Here is a 17,028-nt window from a genome sequence, read left to right as displayed (position 1 = left end):
GTACATCACTGGTAGGAGTAGTTAGAGGAGCGTCTCATGCTCCAAATACTGTAGTAATGAGGTGACCTCACTTAAAAGGGTAGTGGCTATTTTCATGCTTATGTTCTCTACTGACTGAGTCTGTGAGTGTGGCTGCCAAATGAGACTGTAAACAAAATCAGATCACAAGCTTGGGAAAAATTAAAAAGAGCTTTTTTTATTTTTTTTATTTATTACCAATTCGTTAAAGTAATACTAATTAAACATCCATTTATCTTTTTTTTTACTGGAAAATTAGAAAAAAAAAAGGTGAGCATTTGTTATGAAAGCAACAAAAATGGGGGGTATTGTCATATGTGATAACCTAACATTTCAAATTCCTGCCACGGACCATAAAGCAAACGCCGCAGTGAAGGTAAAAATATACGGTGTTGCGTTCACGGACCAACCGTTTTGTTGGACTCTGCTTGTACACTTCAAAGCTGCTTGACGCCGCCTTTCTGTGCGTCACTGTCATATTCCCTCCGTCACTGCAAGCTGTGATGGCGGAGGTGGATGATAACGACATAACGATGAACTACCACGGTGATTTCTTAAAAAACGACAAGAAAAGCAGCCGATACCCCTACTGCATTGTCTGGACACCTATTCCACTTTTATCGTAAGAGGCTAACGCATTATTCCTGTTCCTCCTAGCTTAGCCTCAAATGTGAGAGCTTACAGCTCGGGCGGCAGGTTGTTATTTTCCAAACACACGAAAGCAGATTAATACTCGTTGGCTGTTTATATCTGTTTTATTGCTGTTGCGTTAAATGCATTAGATAGTTTATCTACGTAGAGAAATTGACTCGTGTATCCATCCTGCAGGTGGGTGCTTCCCTTCATTGGTCACATGGGCATCTGCACCTCTTCGGGAATCATACGAGATTTTGCAGGATCATACTTTGTCTCTGTGAGTTTAGCAGCTATTGAAAATGATTCATGTCCTCATTATACAACATTGTCCTGTAAGCTTGAAATGCAAAGATTGTATGTCATTCTAGTCCGAAGAGTAAAAGTAATTTTACTACATTATCAAATTTATGACACATGGTGTATTTTTAGTCATAAACTCACTACATTTTTTTGTCACATAAGTTCACATGCATGATTTTGAAATGTGCATGGTCTTTTCAGGAGGACAACATGGGATTTGGCCAACCAACAAAGTAAGTTTATCAATCAAAATTTAGTATTTTTATTTATTTACAAGTTTGTCACAGATCTAAGTCAACATGCTGGTAAATTAATATTGCAGATATTGGAGACTGGATGTGGACAAAGTCTGTGGCAATGGTGCCGTAGCATGGGACAAAGCAGTGCATGATGCATCTGAAGAATACAAATGCAGGCCGGTAAGACTGTTTAAGTTAGTTTTTTTTATTAATATATGTTACTCAGTAATTGCTAATATAATAATTTTTTTCTTCTGCTGCTTCATTGAAGCATAATCTGTGCTTGGATAATTGCCATTCCCACGTTGCCATGGCCCTAAACCTCATGCGCTACGACAACAGCACATCTTGGAACATGGTGAACTTGTGTGTGTTGTCTCTCCTTCACGGGAAACATGTAAGGTGAGTATTTCTAGTTCAACTAACCCTCTTAGCATAGCAAGAATGCTATTTATTTTTGCTAAAAAGCCCAAACATATTTTACAGCTGAACTCTGCTAAGGATATGAAAAATCCTTCACCCAGTGATGATAAAACAGAGGTTATTATCTTTGGCACTTGTAAGCCTATAGGCAACTTCCCATTAAGCTGCACCATCATATCCAGCATCTGAGGTTATCTTTTAGTCTGGTAATGGCCTCTCTTCATTGGATCCCTGTTTATTTCAGTCTTTGCTGACTGCTTTGCTGTAGCTCTAAATGGCCAGTTCACATCTTTAATCACCAACCTTTTTTTTGCTCTCATTCAGCTCTTACAACCATCATCTGTCTCAAAAGTGCTCCTTTGTTAACCCTGTTATAATCAGGAATACAACTCAGTTTCTATAAATGTTGTTCTGCTGTGTAAAATCAAGATGAAAAAACAAATTGCACAGATTTTCTAATTATTTTAAAGCATTTTGTTTAATTAAACAGTAAAAACACAACATAAATTGAAACTGTGGAATATTAATTGATCATTTTTATGTTTTTATCTGTGATCATTTAGATGTTGATAATGGAAAATAATAGGATGGGTCAACATAAGACTGGAAAGGTTCTGTAATACTTTAGAAACGCCTAATGGAACATCTCCAAACTAATTAAGTTAGATGCCAGCGAGTAAGTAAAATGAGGTTGTGAAAAAGTGAAAACCAAGATGGATTCGACACTTTTAAGAATTCAGAAGCTAATAGTTCAACAGAAATTACTCTAAACATGAATTACTGATATCATTAGTTAAATTAAACATTACCATTGAGATTCAGGGCATCCAGAGAAATCCTTGTACATATTTTTAAATCAGTGCATTGGCTCTGGAACACTAAACAGGTTGATTCAAGTTCAAACTGCAAAGAGAAATCCATAAAAGCAAGATTTAGAAATGTCACTGCTTTCTCTGCAAGATCAAGATCATTTAAGATGGGCCGAGGCAAAATTTAAAACTTTCCTGTGAGCTGATGAATCTAACTTATATTTTCTTTTTTTATTTACTAACACTGTGCTCTCTGGGCTGAAGAAGTCAGCACCCATGATGGTAAAGAGGTGTATTAGTCTGATTGCATGGGTAACTTGCACATGACTAAAAGAATATAAACAGGTTTTAAAGCAACGTACTGAATGCGGACACCATCTTTTTAAGTCAAAGCTTAAAGCATGACAATGCCAAACCCCTTTGTTTACATATAAAAACACTGTGACTTGTGTATTGTGAAATAAAAGGTATGACAAAAAAGGCCCTAAACTTGTTGAACAGCTCTTATCCTCAATGCATTTGCAAGTGGGAAATGATTTTACTTTCACAATTACACCATAGTTTCACTTGAGGTTAAGTGTGCTAATTTTAAATATGTGTTGTCAGTCTCTTTGGGATAGTTGAAAGGGTTCTTTTGTAGGTGGGGGAGAAGTGATGTCTCAGTCCTGGCTCCTGTCCTCTATAGTGTGGACAGGACAGTCCAGGAAAGGTGAGCTGTTGTTTGCATCTTCTCACGTGAATTTGATGTTCTTGTTCACGTGGTTGATGCAGTCAGTGGAAGTCTGCATTTTACACATGGTTCACTTAATTTTCACCCATGTGTCATCCACATACTTCAACCAATGGCTTGGTCTACTTCCTGTTAAGGAGATTAGAGCCCTTTTTTCCACTTCTTTCTTTTACAGATTGGCCATCATTGGAGACACCAAATATAATACATTGTTACATTATAATGCAATGTATTACTATTTAAAGGTCCCATATTATACATTTTTTCAGCAATTTCATATGGGTGTCAGAGGTCCAACAATATTGATTTCAAAGTTTATTACCACAAATTCAGCCTTTGTCTTTAATTTCAGCCATTCCAAATGTGGCTCTAGCGAGCTCTACAGAGAACGGGCTATTTCTGTGTCTGAACCTTTAAATGTTCATGAGTGGTGCCTGTCCACGACCCTCTCTAGGAGAGGCTCTGGCTTTCACTGGTGCCCGCTTGGTGAATTTAGAGGACAGGCTCAGCAAGCCAGGGGGGCGGGTCAATGGCAGTATCCACTACCAGGGGCAGTGGTTATTTCCCTTCATGATGTCACAAAGGGAAAGATCTCAGACTCACCTGTTTGAGCACACATTTGCTAAAAAGTGGAGCAAGTAAGTGAGAGAGGAGATAAAATTTTCTAATTTTTGGGCCTCATACACAGGCCATGAGAACACATATTAATGTTAGAAAAGCTTTAAAATGTGAATTTTGCATAAAATGGGACCTTTAACATCATCAATGTCCTGTTCTTTGCAGTCGGTGCTTTGACCAGTTACAAAGTTAAAACAGACCCAAACACAAATGAAGCCTCTTCTTCCCAGACTTGTACACAGTCTGGTAACATGTTCTGCAGCTGGATTGTAGAAGCATTAAGAGGCAAATGGCTCAGAGAACCCCCTCATTATTCTCCGCTGACCCACATAGAGAACACTGGCGTCACAGTTTGTGCTGCCTCTGCGTATACCCTCCCACGGCACAAGAATCTTTTAAACAGATGGGGAGTCATGTAATTCATCACTGACAACAGCGCTCCCCTCTGTGCCACCGCTGGAGGTCACCTCTCTGTTGGGGCTCCCTCCCGGCTGGGTGGAAAGGCAGTAGGACACAGGCAGGAGAGTATAGAGGGATGAGAATTGTGTGGCTAGAACATGAGATACATCAGCACACCTCACATCCTTGGCTTTTAATATTTGCCCTCTCTGTCACTCACCTTAATTTACCCCCAGGTGTTTCTGATTCCTCTAACACATTCTTTCTGTCCCTCAGCTGGGCTGCTTTCCTGAAGACCTGGCTGCCCTTCGTTATGCTCTGCGGAGTCCTCGCCACGTTTGTCCTAACATTTCATTTACACTAGTACAACAAGATGTTCAGGAATATGGATCTGGTTATAATTTATTTATGCATTGTCACTGATGTGAATGGTGCGTTTTAAGAAGACAACAAAACAAAGTATTCCATTTTGTGATGTGCTATGTAGTGATCTGGTATGAGGGGAATTAAGGGCAACACTTCACTATTTGTTGTTTATTGTGATATAATTTATCTTTAAACTCAATAAATTTTTCTAAATCTTCTCTTTATAATATACAATTCCTTTTCATTGGTGGGCTGTCTGTTTTTATTTCCTTATAAATAGTCATAGTGAGGATGCTGATCTCTGTATGACATCATACTGGAGGGTTACATTTGAACTGCAGAGGTGCTTTTTCATGAACAGCAGTGATGAATGTGTTTCCAGACTGGCTAATGCTGATTTTAGTGATGAATCGCTCAAAAATGGATCACAAAATCTTAATGCTGAAAGTACTCATCAATTATTTGTCTGAGAGATATGAGTCACTACCAAAGATAGAATGATGGAAGACCCACATGTGAAAACGGTGACATTGTTCTCCCTTTGGTGTGTCAAGAAAGATGTGTGCACTGTGTTATTGTTGTGTTTTTTTATTATCTTCATGCAGAAACTGAATGCTCTTCAACGGTGCAACCTCATGCTGAAGTGTTACTTTAGCTCACCTGAAATACAGACTGGATTGTATTTAAAGCTATGTACCTAAATAAGCATTCTTTATTATCTTTCTCAATTAAAAGTTGCAGTTTTTTTCGTTGGTAACTTCTAGATTTCTGCAGATTTTCCCCATTTTAGGTAGGTAGGTTGCAGGCTCTGGATGCACTAATTGTCCTCTGTAGCTTTAAGTGAATCACGTACCTTTTTCATCCAGCAGACTCTGTGTGATATGAACTACCATCAATTTGCGGGAACCCTCATTGCTACAGTGGAGCCGATGAGGAGGGGCTGATGCTGGAACGAGGAGTGTCTTACCACCTCTGCAGCATTAGATTAGTCTGTTAGAACAAAAGGTCACTTTTCCTCTGCTGTAATTCTCTTTATAAACCTTTTTTTTTCCTTCTTAAATTTTCAAATTGGCTGTAGTTTAGAGATGTGTGTCTTTGCAGTCTACGTTTTTTTGGGACTTCTTCTTTGTGCGCCCCATCAGTGCTTTGAGTGCCCTTTTGGATGTGAGTGTTTTGCTGTCACCCGTACAGTGAAATGTGTTTCTAAGGCTCTGCTCAAAGTACCACAAGATATTCCAGGATATGCCAGGACTGTCATCATCACTGGGAATAATATACACCAGATTGGACCTGATTCGTTTACAGAGCTGGAGAATGTCACTAACATCATTTTAAGCAATAACAGGTGAGAATATCAGTGTTGTTCTTCTCTTTTTCAGTCATGTATTGGATAATATGACTAACTTTGTTCATGTGTACATAATAAATAAAGGAATAATGAATAAGTATGTGAATGTGGTAATTTGTAAGATGTGCTACTTCTGTTCAAGCATAAGAATGAAGTGTCTGAGAGAGCAGGTGTCACAGTGTTAGTCATCTTCCCAGGATTACAGAGTTGGCATCCCACACCTTTGCTTCACTCACCAATCTGCGCTTCCTGGACCTCAGTGGAAACCAGCTGGCACTAATCCATCCTGAGGCTCTCAGCATACCTGGTAGCCCACTTCAGGAGCTTAACCTGAGCTGTTCGCTGTACAACTTCACCGCCCTGACAGATCTCACCACAGCTCTGCGTTGGGGTGGCCTCTGGGGGCTTCTCCGCCTCAACCTTTCTGGAAACCGTCTTGCTCTGCTGCCCCCTGGGATGTTCTCCCACGTTCCCAATCTGCAGCAGCTCCTGCTCACCAACAACTCTTTGGTGGCTGTCTACAGTGGGACATTTTCTGGCATGGATCATCTGGAGATGCTGGACCTGACACACAACACTTTCACAACATTCAGGGCCGATGCTCTACAAGAGCTGGAGAGGCTTGGGAACATTAAAATCCTTCTTGGTAATAACCCGTACACCTGCATTTGTGAGATCCATGATTTTGTCACTTGGCTCAATAAATCAAGAGCTCAGGTAGATGTGGATGCTATTAGATGCGCCTCACCAGCTGGATTAAACAATTCCCGGGTGCGAGGTCTGACTGTGCAGGCCATTGGTTGTGTTGCTCCAGTCCTTACTGAGGTGACTGACCTCACCCTGCAGACGTCCTATGTCTTCTTGGGGTTGGTTCTGGGCTTTGTGGGCATGGTTTTTCTGTTTGTGCTTTACCTGAATCGCAATGGAATGAAAAAGTGGATCACAGAAACAAGAGATGCATGTCGTGATGTTCTGGAGGGGTATCACTACCGCTACGAGATTGACTCGGACCCTCGGCTGGGGCGCATCTCAGCAGAAGGCAGCAGGATGCAAAGGCATGTGGGATTAGCTTTGTCACAACAGCTCCCAAATGACACCTGTATTGTTCAGGACCCAACTGACCCAAAAACCAAACAGGTGATGACCTCCCCTCATGTAAGTTTATGAGCATCATGTAGAGTTATTCAACAAAATATGAGGTAGGTTTGAATAGGTTATGTCAGGGAACTTGCAGTTTAAATGCTGTTTGGAGGTTCATGTTTTTATACTACAGCCACACCCTATAAATCTAACCTTAAAAGTGCCTTTGTACTGAGGCACAAAAACTTTACCTGTAAATTAGTTTTGTGTTTTACTGTTTTATAAACATAATGAGTGCAATAGGCAGCATTGAAAATATTCTCATCTTAGTTTTAGAATGTCCTTTTTGGGATTAGTTTCGTGCCTGTAAATATCAAGTTGTGCAGCTAGAAACAACTTAGGTGGCAGATCAGAGGCATGAAAAATGCATGTTGTAAGAAAATTAATAGAGACTTAGTGCATTTTTAATATAGGTCTTTATAATATTAAATATGCTTTTTTAAAAATATGTAAAGCATATAATACATATACATGGTGCTTCTGTATTCTGCTTAATAGTTTATTCTGCATAATGCCATCAGTATTACTACATTTTAAGAAACGTACATTAAGGTTGCTGTATGATATAAAATGTGCATTAATTATTAATAAAGCAATTCTTTATTAGATTATCTAGTTCTTGTTTGGTTTTATTATGACTGATGTGGGGAACGCCATGCTTCCATATATATATATATATATATATATATATATATATAGTATATATATGATGCACGTCTGTGTATGTATGTGTGTGTGTGTATGTGATTAAGTGATCCCATGCAGTGAAAATGGGGCAGAATGAAAGATATTGTTTGGAAACACACCTGCTGGCTCTGCAGCTGTGCAGACCTGTCAGCCTTACCCTGGATGTTACCAGCATGTATGCGCATGTATTATAAAGTTTATTTGTCCCCATGTAAAGTCCAATATGTCTGTTTTTGGGGTCACGTGTAATTAAACAACCTGTCCGTGGAAAGTGTAATGTTTCAGGTGTATTTGATCATCCCCGCTCTTCGTGATTCTTGTTCTTCCTCTGCTCGTTTGTATCCGCCTCGCGTGACGTCACGACTCACCTGTGGGTGGGTGTTCAAATCTGGGATTAGCTGTAGCCGCAGGTAATAGCCAAACACTGGAAGACTCTCTGCAACACAGAGGAGTTAATTTGACCATAAGAGACGACACTAATGAGCTGCGTGGCGTCGCTCGGTCGAGGCGCCCGACTCGCGTCTTCAAGTTTACCGTCTGGTGGATGTAGAAACACCTGGAGAGCACTATACTGTCGAAATCCGTCCTTTTCTCTCTGTTTGAGGCGCCACAAGTTTTCTCTGTGAGACTTCCGCGGTTTGCTCGCAGAGCAAGTTGTTTGAGCGAAAACGCAACCACAACTGTTTCTTCTTATGCGGTAAGTGGACGTTTTGCAAGTTGACTTCAAAAGGCTTAAATGTTGAATGAGGTTTGATCTTAACTGCACATGTACTGTAAGTTAAAGGGAGGGCCTGATAAATTTAGGCAAATAACACCTAGGCCAGCTATTACAGCACTTGCCTGTATTTACATTCTCAGAATTTTAGGGCAGGTTTCTTTCCTGGAGGCTAAGTCTGAGTTTGACACGTCATGGAGAATGACAGATATTGGTGTATGTGGTAACAATATAGCTTTAATCAACATCTAAACATCCTTCTTCCACACCAGGTCCCAGGTATTTTGAGCCATGCCTGGCCACACCACAGGGGCTCCCCAGACCCACCACCACCACAAACACCACACCTCCACTTCCAGAGCAGACAAGTACAGACAAAATCGAACTATATCCAGGGAGAGCACGGCCAGTCAAGACTCTTACAAGGATCCCCATGGGGAGCATCTACATGATCACCACACAGAGCACTCTCGGTATTCAGAAAACAAGTATGGCCGCAGCAAAAGTCATCCTCGAAATGGCACAGCCCGGGGCTCAGAAACCATAGGATTTGTTCCTGGATCGGCAGACAGCACACCTACCAGCAGACCTACCTGTGGCTCCTGTACGTCTGTGGGCTGGAATGGCTGCAAGGCTTTTATCTGCTGTGTGCTGACCTGTGGGTTTTATGGCAGCCGAGAGCCGTGTCTGCCTGTCAACGAGAGCTCCACTGACCATCCTCCCAAAGCAGGCAGTGAACCTCACCCACCTAATGGCATGGCTCTGACCAACCCAACCTGTGACATCCCTTTGAAGCCCAGCAATCTTCCCAAGACTTCCAAGCTGCCTGCGAGTGAAAGCTTCCGCTACCAGGATGTGCGCATTGGAGGTCAGACAGTAAAGTATACTGCCCCCAAACGGGCCCGTCCACCAGTTAAGGGGGAAAGCCAACGACCAGTTAGCAACACCAGCCTGTTATCCAATGATTATGAATTTGATGACCCATGCGACAGCACAGACATTGACTCCTTAATTACCAAGAAGCTGCTGGAGCTTTACGCCCTGCATCAGATTGACCAGCTGGCCAAGTGCACCTCTGACTCATCTTTCTCTCGCAAGACCAACGAAATCAGTGAACTCATCTACAGCATCGCTCAGGACTACAACCTGGAGGAGCAGGAGGCTGAATGCAAACTGGTACACGGAGTCATCCGCATCAGCACACGAAAAGGCAAGAAGAACAAAAGCCATCAGTCGACAGGGCAGCCTCCTAATGGCAGGAGCGATGGGACTCTTCCTGACAGTGGAAATGAGACCATGACAGGCACCTTCATGAGCAGTGATTGTAAGAATATCAACCTATTTGCTTGATCATTAGTAATCATTACTCACTAAATTTTCAGTGCCATCTGTCTGCAGCAAGCCAAATATAACACTCATCTGACCTGTCTTCCCCTAATGACTCATAGTTAGTTGGAATGCTGCTACTTGCGTTTGCCTCACAGTTGTAATATTTTTCAGTCAATGGCCTAATAACAATCAGTTAATCTGAGGCAAGCCGATACAAGTACATGCCGTAAACCAAAACACTGCAATACAGAGATGACCAGCTTAATACTGACACAAGAGTATTAACAGTCGTTTATCGTCTTCTCTTTTTATATATTTTATTATTTATTTTTTTATGTCCTTCTGCAGTTCCAGAGGTGAAAGTGTCCGAGCAGACGCCATCAGACAAGCTGGCAAGAAAAATGAGACATTACAGTGGAAAAAGTGAGTACATGTGGGAATTTTCCATTACAAGTGCAAAAAAAACCCTTTTGTGACATCTCCTAGGCTAAAAGCTTATATGAGGAATTAAGATATCATGATATTATATGTAGTGTTGGAAGCTACAGTCTTTATTTGTCATGATCACTGAGGTATAATTATCGCTCTGGTGTGTGTCAGCTTGAGGGGCTCAGAATTTGTGACCCATTGTGCCCGTCGCAGCTGTAGGCATTTTCTCACCTCCTCTCTACTTTCCAGTAACGTACCATTCTTCGAACAGTAAAAAGCCCCATATTCCTGCCCTTTTCTCTCCATATTACAATCCCCGACTCATTATAGGCCTCTCCCCACCTCTGCCACCTAACACCTGCCTACCCGTCTGCCTCATTCTTCCTTTGCAGCTCAGTCATGCTACACCACCTGCTAAAAGCACCAGATCCAGTCACATTAAATGTGTGCCTCACAGTGTCCCCTTATTTATTATGTAATTTTAGCAAACAACATGGGTTGCAGATGGATTACAGTGCAGCAGGCTCAGTTTTTTTCACTCCCTCTTTGCTGTTCTGTAAAGAAGCTGCTAAAAGGACGAGGTGTCCTGTTTCATGTCTTTGAATGAGGGTGTACCACATTGTGTTTTCACATCGAATACTGGGAATTTGTCAGTGCCCTGGTTTGAAGGGAATGGTTTTGTGCCTTTACCTATTGTGGATGAACATAACATCTGCTTTTGTGTTTGTTGGTTCACTTGGATTAAATTATGTTTTCTGTTCTTTCCCAGTTTATTCCTCCAGTTCTGCCACAGCCTACTCGGGCTACCACCATGACACTGAAACAAACTCCTCAGGCGCTCCTCTGCTTATTTAAGGGAAAGAATGAGACACATTTCTTTTACCCTGACATAGCATGTAGCCAAATGGACAACATTACCTCCCTGTTGTCATTTATGCTGTTACTGATTGGAGGACATTTTCCTCTAGATGGTTACAACTCTGTTTTGTTTTTTTTGTTTGTTTGTTTGTTTTTTTTTTCCATTTCAACAATCTTCATGTTTCTAAGAAATGAAAAACAGAGGACACTGTTCTTCTTGTCCACACATGAATGTTAGATTTCATAAATTTGTATCCAGTGTTTAACATTTTTAGAAAATGAAAAATGAATACAATAAGTAAGTAATCAGCAGTCAGGGGTCTGAGTGTAGAGGTTGATGCTAAAACATATCCGTCTTCATTCTTGTCTTTTGTTTTTGTTTATGCAAGTTATTGTGCCATATGCATGAGCTTATTGTCTTTTACCATTTCTTTAGACTCCTAAGATGTTTTTTTACCTGAACTTTATTGTTGTAAGCCATATTTTGATGTAAATATTCCTAAGGCAATGTAACTTGGTGCCATTTTGCCTACTTTTTTATATTATGCAATAAGTCCTATTTTTGACAAAATAAAAGTCCCTGCTTGTTTATGCCTTTTCATGTGTGTATTTGTGCCGTAACAAAAGCATTAAGCCATCTATTAGTGGCTTCACATATGCTTCTAAGTGTATTTTTCAGTAGAATATTTCTTGAATTTAAAGAAGTCTTCTCATAAGGTTTTCTTTTAGCCCACTTTTCCACTTGGTCTCTGGGATTATTGTTGTCAAGCTCCTCTCCCTGAGGTCAGTGTTGAATCAGGCAGGCTTTTTCTGCCCTCAGCAAAAGGAGGAACTTGTTTGGCTGGTTCTGGCGGAAAGGAAATAAAATCCTGGGGTTTGTCTTTGTCATTTATTGCAAAAAGAAAAAGCAATGCAGAAAACAAGCTTGATTTAAGGAACCTGCTCTGATTTCTTTGCTTCAAACAAACTGAGCTGCTTTATTCAACAATCTATATTTTAAGATACATTTCAAGTTATTAAAATGACTGTTTTGATAGCTTAGCAGCTAATAGAAATATGTTATTGTACATTTAAATTGCAGTTAAGGTAATTAAGAACCTGTTTTAACAAAAGGCCTGCTGATATGGAGGTTGTGAATTAAGATATCAGGTAGATTGCAGCACTTGCATCAAGAAAATGGATGCCTACACATTCTTTAGATAATTTGATTTCCATTGAAAGTAGATAAAAAGATCTTTGCTCAGTCATGTGGAAAAAGATGAATGCTAAAAAAAAAAAAATACAGCTCCTGAATTTCTCCATCTGGTTTCCTGTGTAGCCCCATTACCCCCACACACTTGCCCCCACCAGCACATTCCTGTTTTACCTGTATGAGGTGTCATGTACAGACTCAGTTTCACAACTAGCATACCAGAGTTGGATGAATCAGCAGGGCCTGCTCTACTTAAATGATAGCAGATTGTTCTGCTTTTAGGGTCATAGTGCATTTGATTTAGCATTTTTGTAATTAAATTTAAGACTACTTTTATATTTAAAAAGTGTTTGCCAAGTAAATATGGGACTTCCACTGTTTTCCATAAGAGGGAGACAAAGCAGCACAATAGAAAATGACTTAACACTCACATATTTGTGGTCATAGAAAACATGTAAGGTTGTAACTATCCTATTCATATTATTCAGACTCTCTATCTTGAAGTTATATAAATTTAATATAATCAGGAAGTCTTCAGTCTAACAAACCACGGTCATATTAAACTGACGGTATTTTTATTTGTTTATGGCACTTGGATCATGTCATGGAGGCACATTTAATAAATACATATTACGTAATATTAAATGTGACACTAGATGCTTACAAGTTTCAAACTCAGTGTTCACCTAAGATTTTATAAAGTTTCCTTTTGCTTATCACCAAATCTCTTTGTTCTCACTTAATGCCAACGGTTGTTTTTAGATTAAGAAAATATTTTTAAGAGCTGTCTGTTTAAGACTGTATTACCTGATGAAGTAGTTAAAGGCATCTTAGGTTTTTTTTTTTGGTTTTTTTTCAAGACATTTCAGTGTTGACATAGTAGAATTTATTAGAATTCAAGAAAAGAAAAGAAAGAACTCAATTGAGCAATACTCATGCACAACATGTCGGAAATGATGGATCTGCCAGACGAGCTGCGGGTGTGTTCAAAACACTGAGACTGAGGCTAAACCTCCATGTAAAAAAATATATTTATTTGATATTTTCTGTAAATGTAGTCAACATGTATTTATGCACAAAAAAAAGAAAAAAGAATGACAAACAAGTTTCTCAACAACAGATCAAGCATACTGACAGTAAAGCACAGTCAAATGTGGAAAATCCAATCTTTCCATTTCAGTGGAGGAAATCTGCTAAAGTGACCTCAGCTTCAGTATAAATGTAGGCAAATCACAGCTATTGTCAGTTATATAGAAATCTACTGTCAGGCATTCCTTCATTTTCATCAGAGGATACTTCACGGGTATCATGAAAGGCATTGCAACTCAAAGAATTCAACTTTCTCAATGACAGTTTGACACACTTTATCCTCTTCTCCTATCGACAGAAGAGCATGTCAACCAGCAGCTCCAGCAGGTTCGCCTGGCCTATCACAGGCCGGAAGAACAGTTCAGTGATGAGGCTGGGTGTGATGCCCTGCAGCATGGAGGCTGTGAGGAGAATTTGAGCAAAGCGCTCCTTGTGTCCCAGGTGAAGTAGCTGGACTACCTCGCTCAGGGCATGCTGAGCCTCCTGTTGCAAACCCTCAACAAACACGCCTGCCTTTAAATCTGGTACATCTGTTGGAGGAACAGAAAACAGAAAAGTGCGATTATAAGTATGCAAAATTTTGTCCACAACATCTTTTTTTATTGAAGTAAATTCCCTAAAAGCAGAATTTAGTCAGCACATACCTGGATTAAATATTGTGGTCCCTTTCAGGTAAGCATACTCCTTTGGGCTCAAATCCAAACTCCAAAACTTTTTGAGGCAAGATTTGAGTTTACTGACACCTGGCATGGTGGACTGTTCCCTGTCCATCTCAGGGCTCTCCTGGCGGTTCAGGAGGATCTTTTTCAACATGCTGTCAGCTGGGACATCCATCACCTCAAAATCCACATGCTCCTGGGCCAGACCCAAAATAAAGAGTGGAGCCCAGCAGCTTTTCAGAAGTGCAAACTGGTCACTTGGTGGCAGCTGGTTAAAAGCTGGTAAGTTCTTCATGAAGTGGATGGTTTTAACCAAAACTGTTGAAGCTTCTTTGCAGATCTCAGATGGCCTTTTCAAGCACACTATCCGTCGCACCTCACAGTTACATCTATGAGGAACCAAACTGTAGTTGAAGTTGTCCTGGTTTGGCGGGCTGCTATCCATTTGGCTCAGGATGTTGTAGAGGATAGGATTTAAAAGCCTATCGCTGTTGGATGAACAATGACATCTGTTTTCCATATTTTTTTCCCAATACGACTGTCTGAAATTAAAAGTGTATGTCCTCTCATATGACGGACACTTTATGAAGCAGTGAGAACTACTGCTTCATCAAGTCTCCCTCTTTTTATAAGGCTGACCCCTCCTGCTGGGTAGACCTTGAAATGTCAATACACCCTCCGTGAAAAACAACCGTGTGCACTGCCAGGTGACTTCTGAAATAACCCTGGGAAACCGATAAGCTTTTCTCAATGAAAAGTAGCTGCTAGAGTAACACATGTATATCAAGAGGGATGGGCCTTATCTTGTAGCCTGTGTCATTAACCCAGGCAGTACCAAGCTACCAAGGACTGCAAAGGTAATCAGCCCCATACCGTGTCCCTGCAATCGCCAGCTCACACCTGTAGAGCTGGAAAGAGGCCAGAGCACAGCAAGGGCATTGACCTATAAGTTAAGTCCTCATGATGTGCAGTTTTATTTAAATAATTATGACTAATCAGGGAGCAATAGTGGATTTTTGCAAGACCTATTTTCAGGAAAAAATTTGTAATGGTACATTCAAAGGCTGTAGTTAACTGTAAAAATGCTAAACTAAATGCTAACTGGATCACAATACAAATACAAACACTCTAAATTCATTCATAATAATTATGCTTCTGAGACGCTTTGCTAAACTCCAAAAGCTACACATTTATGGAGAGCAATCTGTGTTAAAATGGTCACAAATCTATAACACGGTGTCAAATTTAAATTCAATTTTCATTTATTTTGATGAAATGTAAATATGAGTATTCAGCTATGTAATTATGAGCACTGCAGCTGTGTGTTCTTACACACATGGCTGCAGTGTGAGAACATGCACACCAATATTTAATCTTCAGATCATTTTAATTTTCTTTGGGGAACCTGTTGTGCCAACAAATGTCTAAAAAATTTATAACATTATTTTGCATCCATTTGCTTCCCAGCTTAAATTATTACAGGGCACGCTTTGACAGCAGTAATGGTGAGTTCTACATACCGGAAAACAGAATCGCTTTCCATTGATGATGTATCATTTATTTCATTTATTTAGATTCCATAAATGTTTTAAAGCATGGTTAAAGTGTACAATACACATAGTAGGTAGGGATTTTTTTTTAGAGTACAAAGTTCCTTGAAATGATTTTTAAAGCTTATTTTAAGATACTTTTGTACATAGTATCTGTAGGTGTAAGCTGAGATTAGAACAAGTTAAGCTTTGAAATAGCAGCATTTTATTCACATAACAGATTACATAAACAATCAGCTCCCCTTTCTTTTAAAAACTGGAATAAAAAACAATCACAATACATCTAGTTAAAAAGACCTTCTTATGGCGTCTTCTTTTTTTCATATTAGGTCAAGACAACAAATTTTGTTGGTGTCTTCTTCCCTGGGTTTAAGTTTCCAGTTAGTGGCCATTAATCTGTTTAATATAGTCATACGCAATGCAGCTTTATGCCTTGGCTGCCTCTTTCTGATGACACTACCATGTTTAATTTATTTTCTCCAAGCCAGGTCATGGAAACATGGCTAAGACATGTTTCTATTTTAAAAGTTCTTTCTCAGCTGAGCAGCTGAGAAAAAAAAACTCCACAGTTTTATTAGCAATAAGATTCCAAGCATCTTGCAGCTGTTCAAAACCCCATTTTGCCAGAAAAGCTGCCAATTCAAGAGCCGAGCTTAACATTTAAAAACTACACTAAAGTCTCTTGAAAAAAAGTTTGCAGTTTTTTTCACAAGATATTATTTCTTATTTAGTAAATGTGTTTAAATGAGTAAGTTCAGTTGTTTTCAGTTTGCAAAGCAACTATCTGTGCATAACAAAAAGTGATGACCTAATTCATACTGCTATCAGTCTGCCCAATCACAGATGTGTCTTCTTTCCATGAATGCTTGGAATGAGTGTGATATCTTTAAGCTGGTAAATTATCTGCCAAATGAAAGTGCTGAACAACAATTTTCTTGGCCAGGAAGGACACAAAACAACACACGTTTGTTTTTTGTGGACATGACTGGGTTCAGTCCAGGACAAAAGCATGATGTGGCCATCACTGGCTTAACAGACCAACGTGGAGACAACAACTTCCTTATAACACACAAAACTTATTTTAAATCATTTGTGACTTATTCTTTGCATCTTAAATGTCCTGAAAGCTGTCAAAAGAACACAGAAAAAAATGTTTGGAAAGATATATTCAAGTGTCATCTACCTCAGAACCAACATCAGTGGTTTCTTAAGCGTGCCAAGATGACAGTGGAAAGTCTTCTACTGCAGTGGTTCCCACCCTTTTGTCCTCAGGGACCCCTTTGTGCATATACTAAAATGCCATGGACCCCCTGCTCCACCCTGTGCTGAAACCATGCTGGTTTTAGACTTTCAAAAGTGAGATTCTCACCATAAATAATGTGTTCTGGTTGAGTCTTGTCCTTTGATAAAGCCAAAGTTAAATGAACAACATATAGCCTTACTTTTATTAATTAAAATAGGGACAATTTGTGCACATTAATCACAATGGCTCTG

General features: G+C 39.8%; 4 protein-coding genes across 4 annotated transcripts; 3 read left to right on the top strand and 1 right to left on the bottom strand.

Moving 5' to 3' along the window:
- Positions 1-467: 467 nt before the first annotated feature.
- Positions 468-4,755, top strand: LOC121642196 (transmembrane protein 222-like). Its single transcript, XM_041988776.1, has 6 exons — positions 468-640; positions 847-931; positions 1,156-1,187; positions 1,277-1,373; positions 1,465-1,595; positions 4,449-4,755. Exons 1-6 carry the CDS (start codon positions 522-524, stop codon positions 4,534-4,536), a joined length of 552 nt encoding a protein of 183 aa, XP_041844710.1. The 5' UTR covers positions 468-521; the 3' UTR covers positions 4,537-4,755.
- Positions 4,756-5,377: 622 nt separating this feature from the next.
- On the top strand, positions 5,378-7,634 carry LOC121642195 (trophoblast glycoprotein-like). The gene is made up of 2 exons (XM_041988775.1): positions 5,378-5,883; positions 6,084-7,634. The coding sequence occupies exons 1-2, from the start codon at positions 5,624-5,626 to the stop codon at positions 7,051-7,053; spliced, it is 1,230 nt and encodes a 409-aa protein (XP_041844709.1). The 5' UTR covers positions 5,378-5,623; the 3' UTR covers positions 7,054-7,634.
- Positions 7,635-8,043: 409 nt separating this feature from the next.
- kdf1a (keratinocyte differentiation factor 1a) lies at positions 8,044-11,633 on the top strand. The gene is made up of 4 exons (XM_041986860.1): positions 8,044-8,410; positions 8,701-9,752; positions 10,106-10,180; positions 10,956-11,633. The coding sequence occupies exons 2-4, from the start codon at positions 8,720-8,722 to the stop codon at positions 11,039-11,041; spliced, it is 1,194 nt and encodes a 397-aa protein (XP_041842794.1). The 5' UTR covers positions 8,044-8,410; positions 8,701-8,719; the 3' UTR covers positions 11,042-11,633.
- Positions 11,634-13,255: 1,622 nt separating this feature from the next.
- On the bottom strand, positions 13,256-14,649 carry nr0b2a (nuclear receptor subfamily 0, group B, member 2a). Its single transcript, XM_041989143.1, has 2 exons — positions 13,970-14,649; positions 13,256-13,855 (listed from the first exon to the last, which is right to left on the bottom strand). The coding sequence occupies exons 1-2, from the start codon at positions 14,502-14,504 to the stop codon at positions 13,614-13,616; spliced, it is 777 nt and encodes a 258-aa protein (XP_041845077.1). The 5' UTR covers positions 14,505-14,649; the 3' UTR covers positions 13,256-13,613.
- Positions 14,650-17,028: the final 2,379 nt, after the last annotated feature.

The sequence above is a fragment of the Melanotaenia boesemani genome, chromosome 6 (assembly GCF_017639745.1).
Source record: "Melanotaenia boesemani isolate fMelBoe1 chromosome 6, fMelBoe1.pri, whole genome shotgun sequence".
Lineage (NCBI taxonomy): Eukaryota > Metazoa > Chordata > Actinopteri > Atheriniformes > Melanotaeniidae > Melanotaenia > Melanotaenia boesemani.
This window is presented reverse-complemented; position numbering and strand designations above follow the sequence as displayed.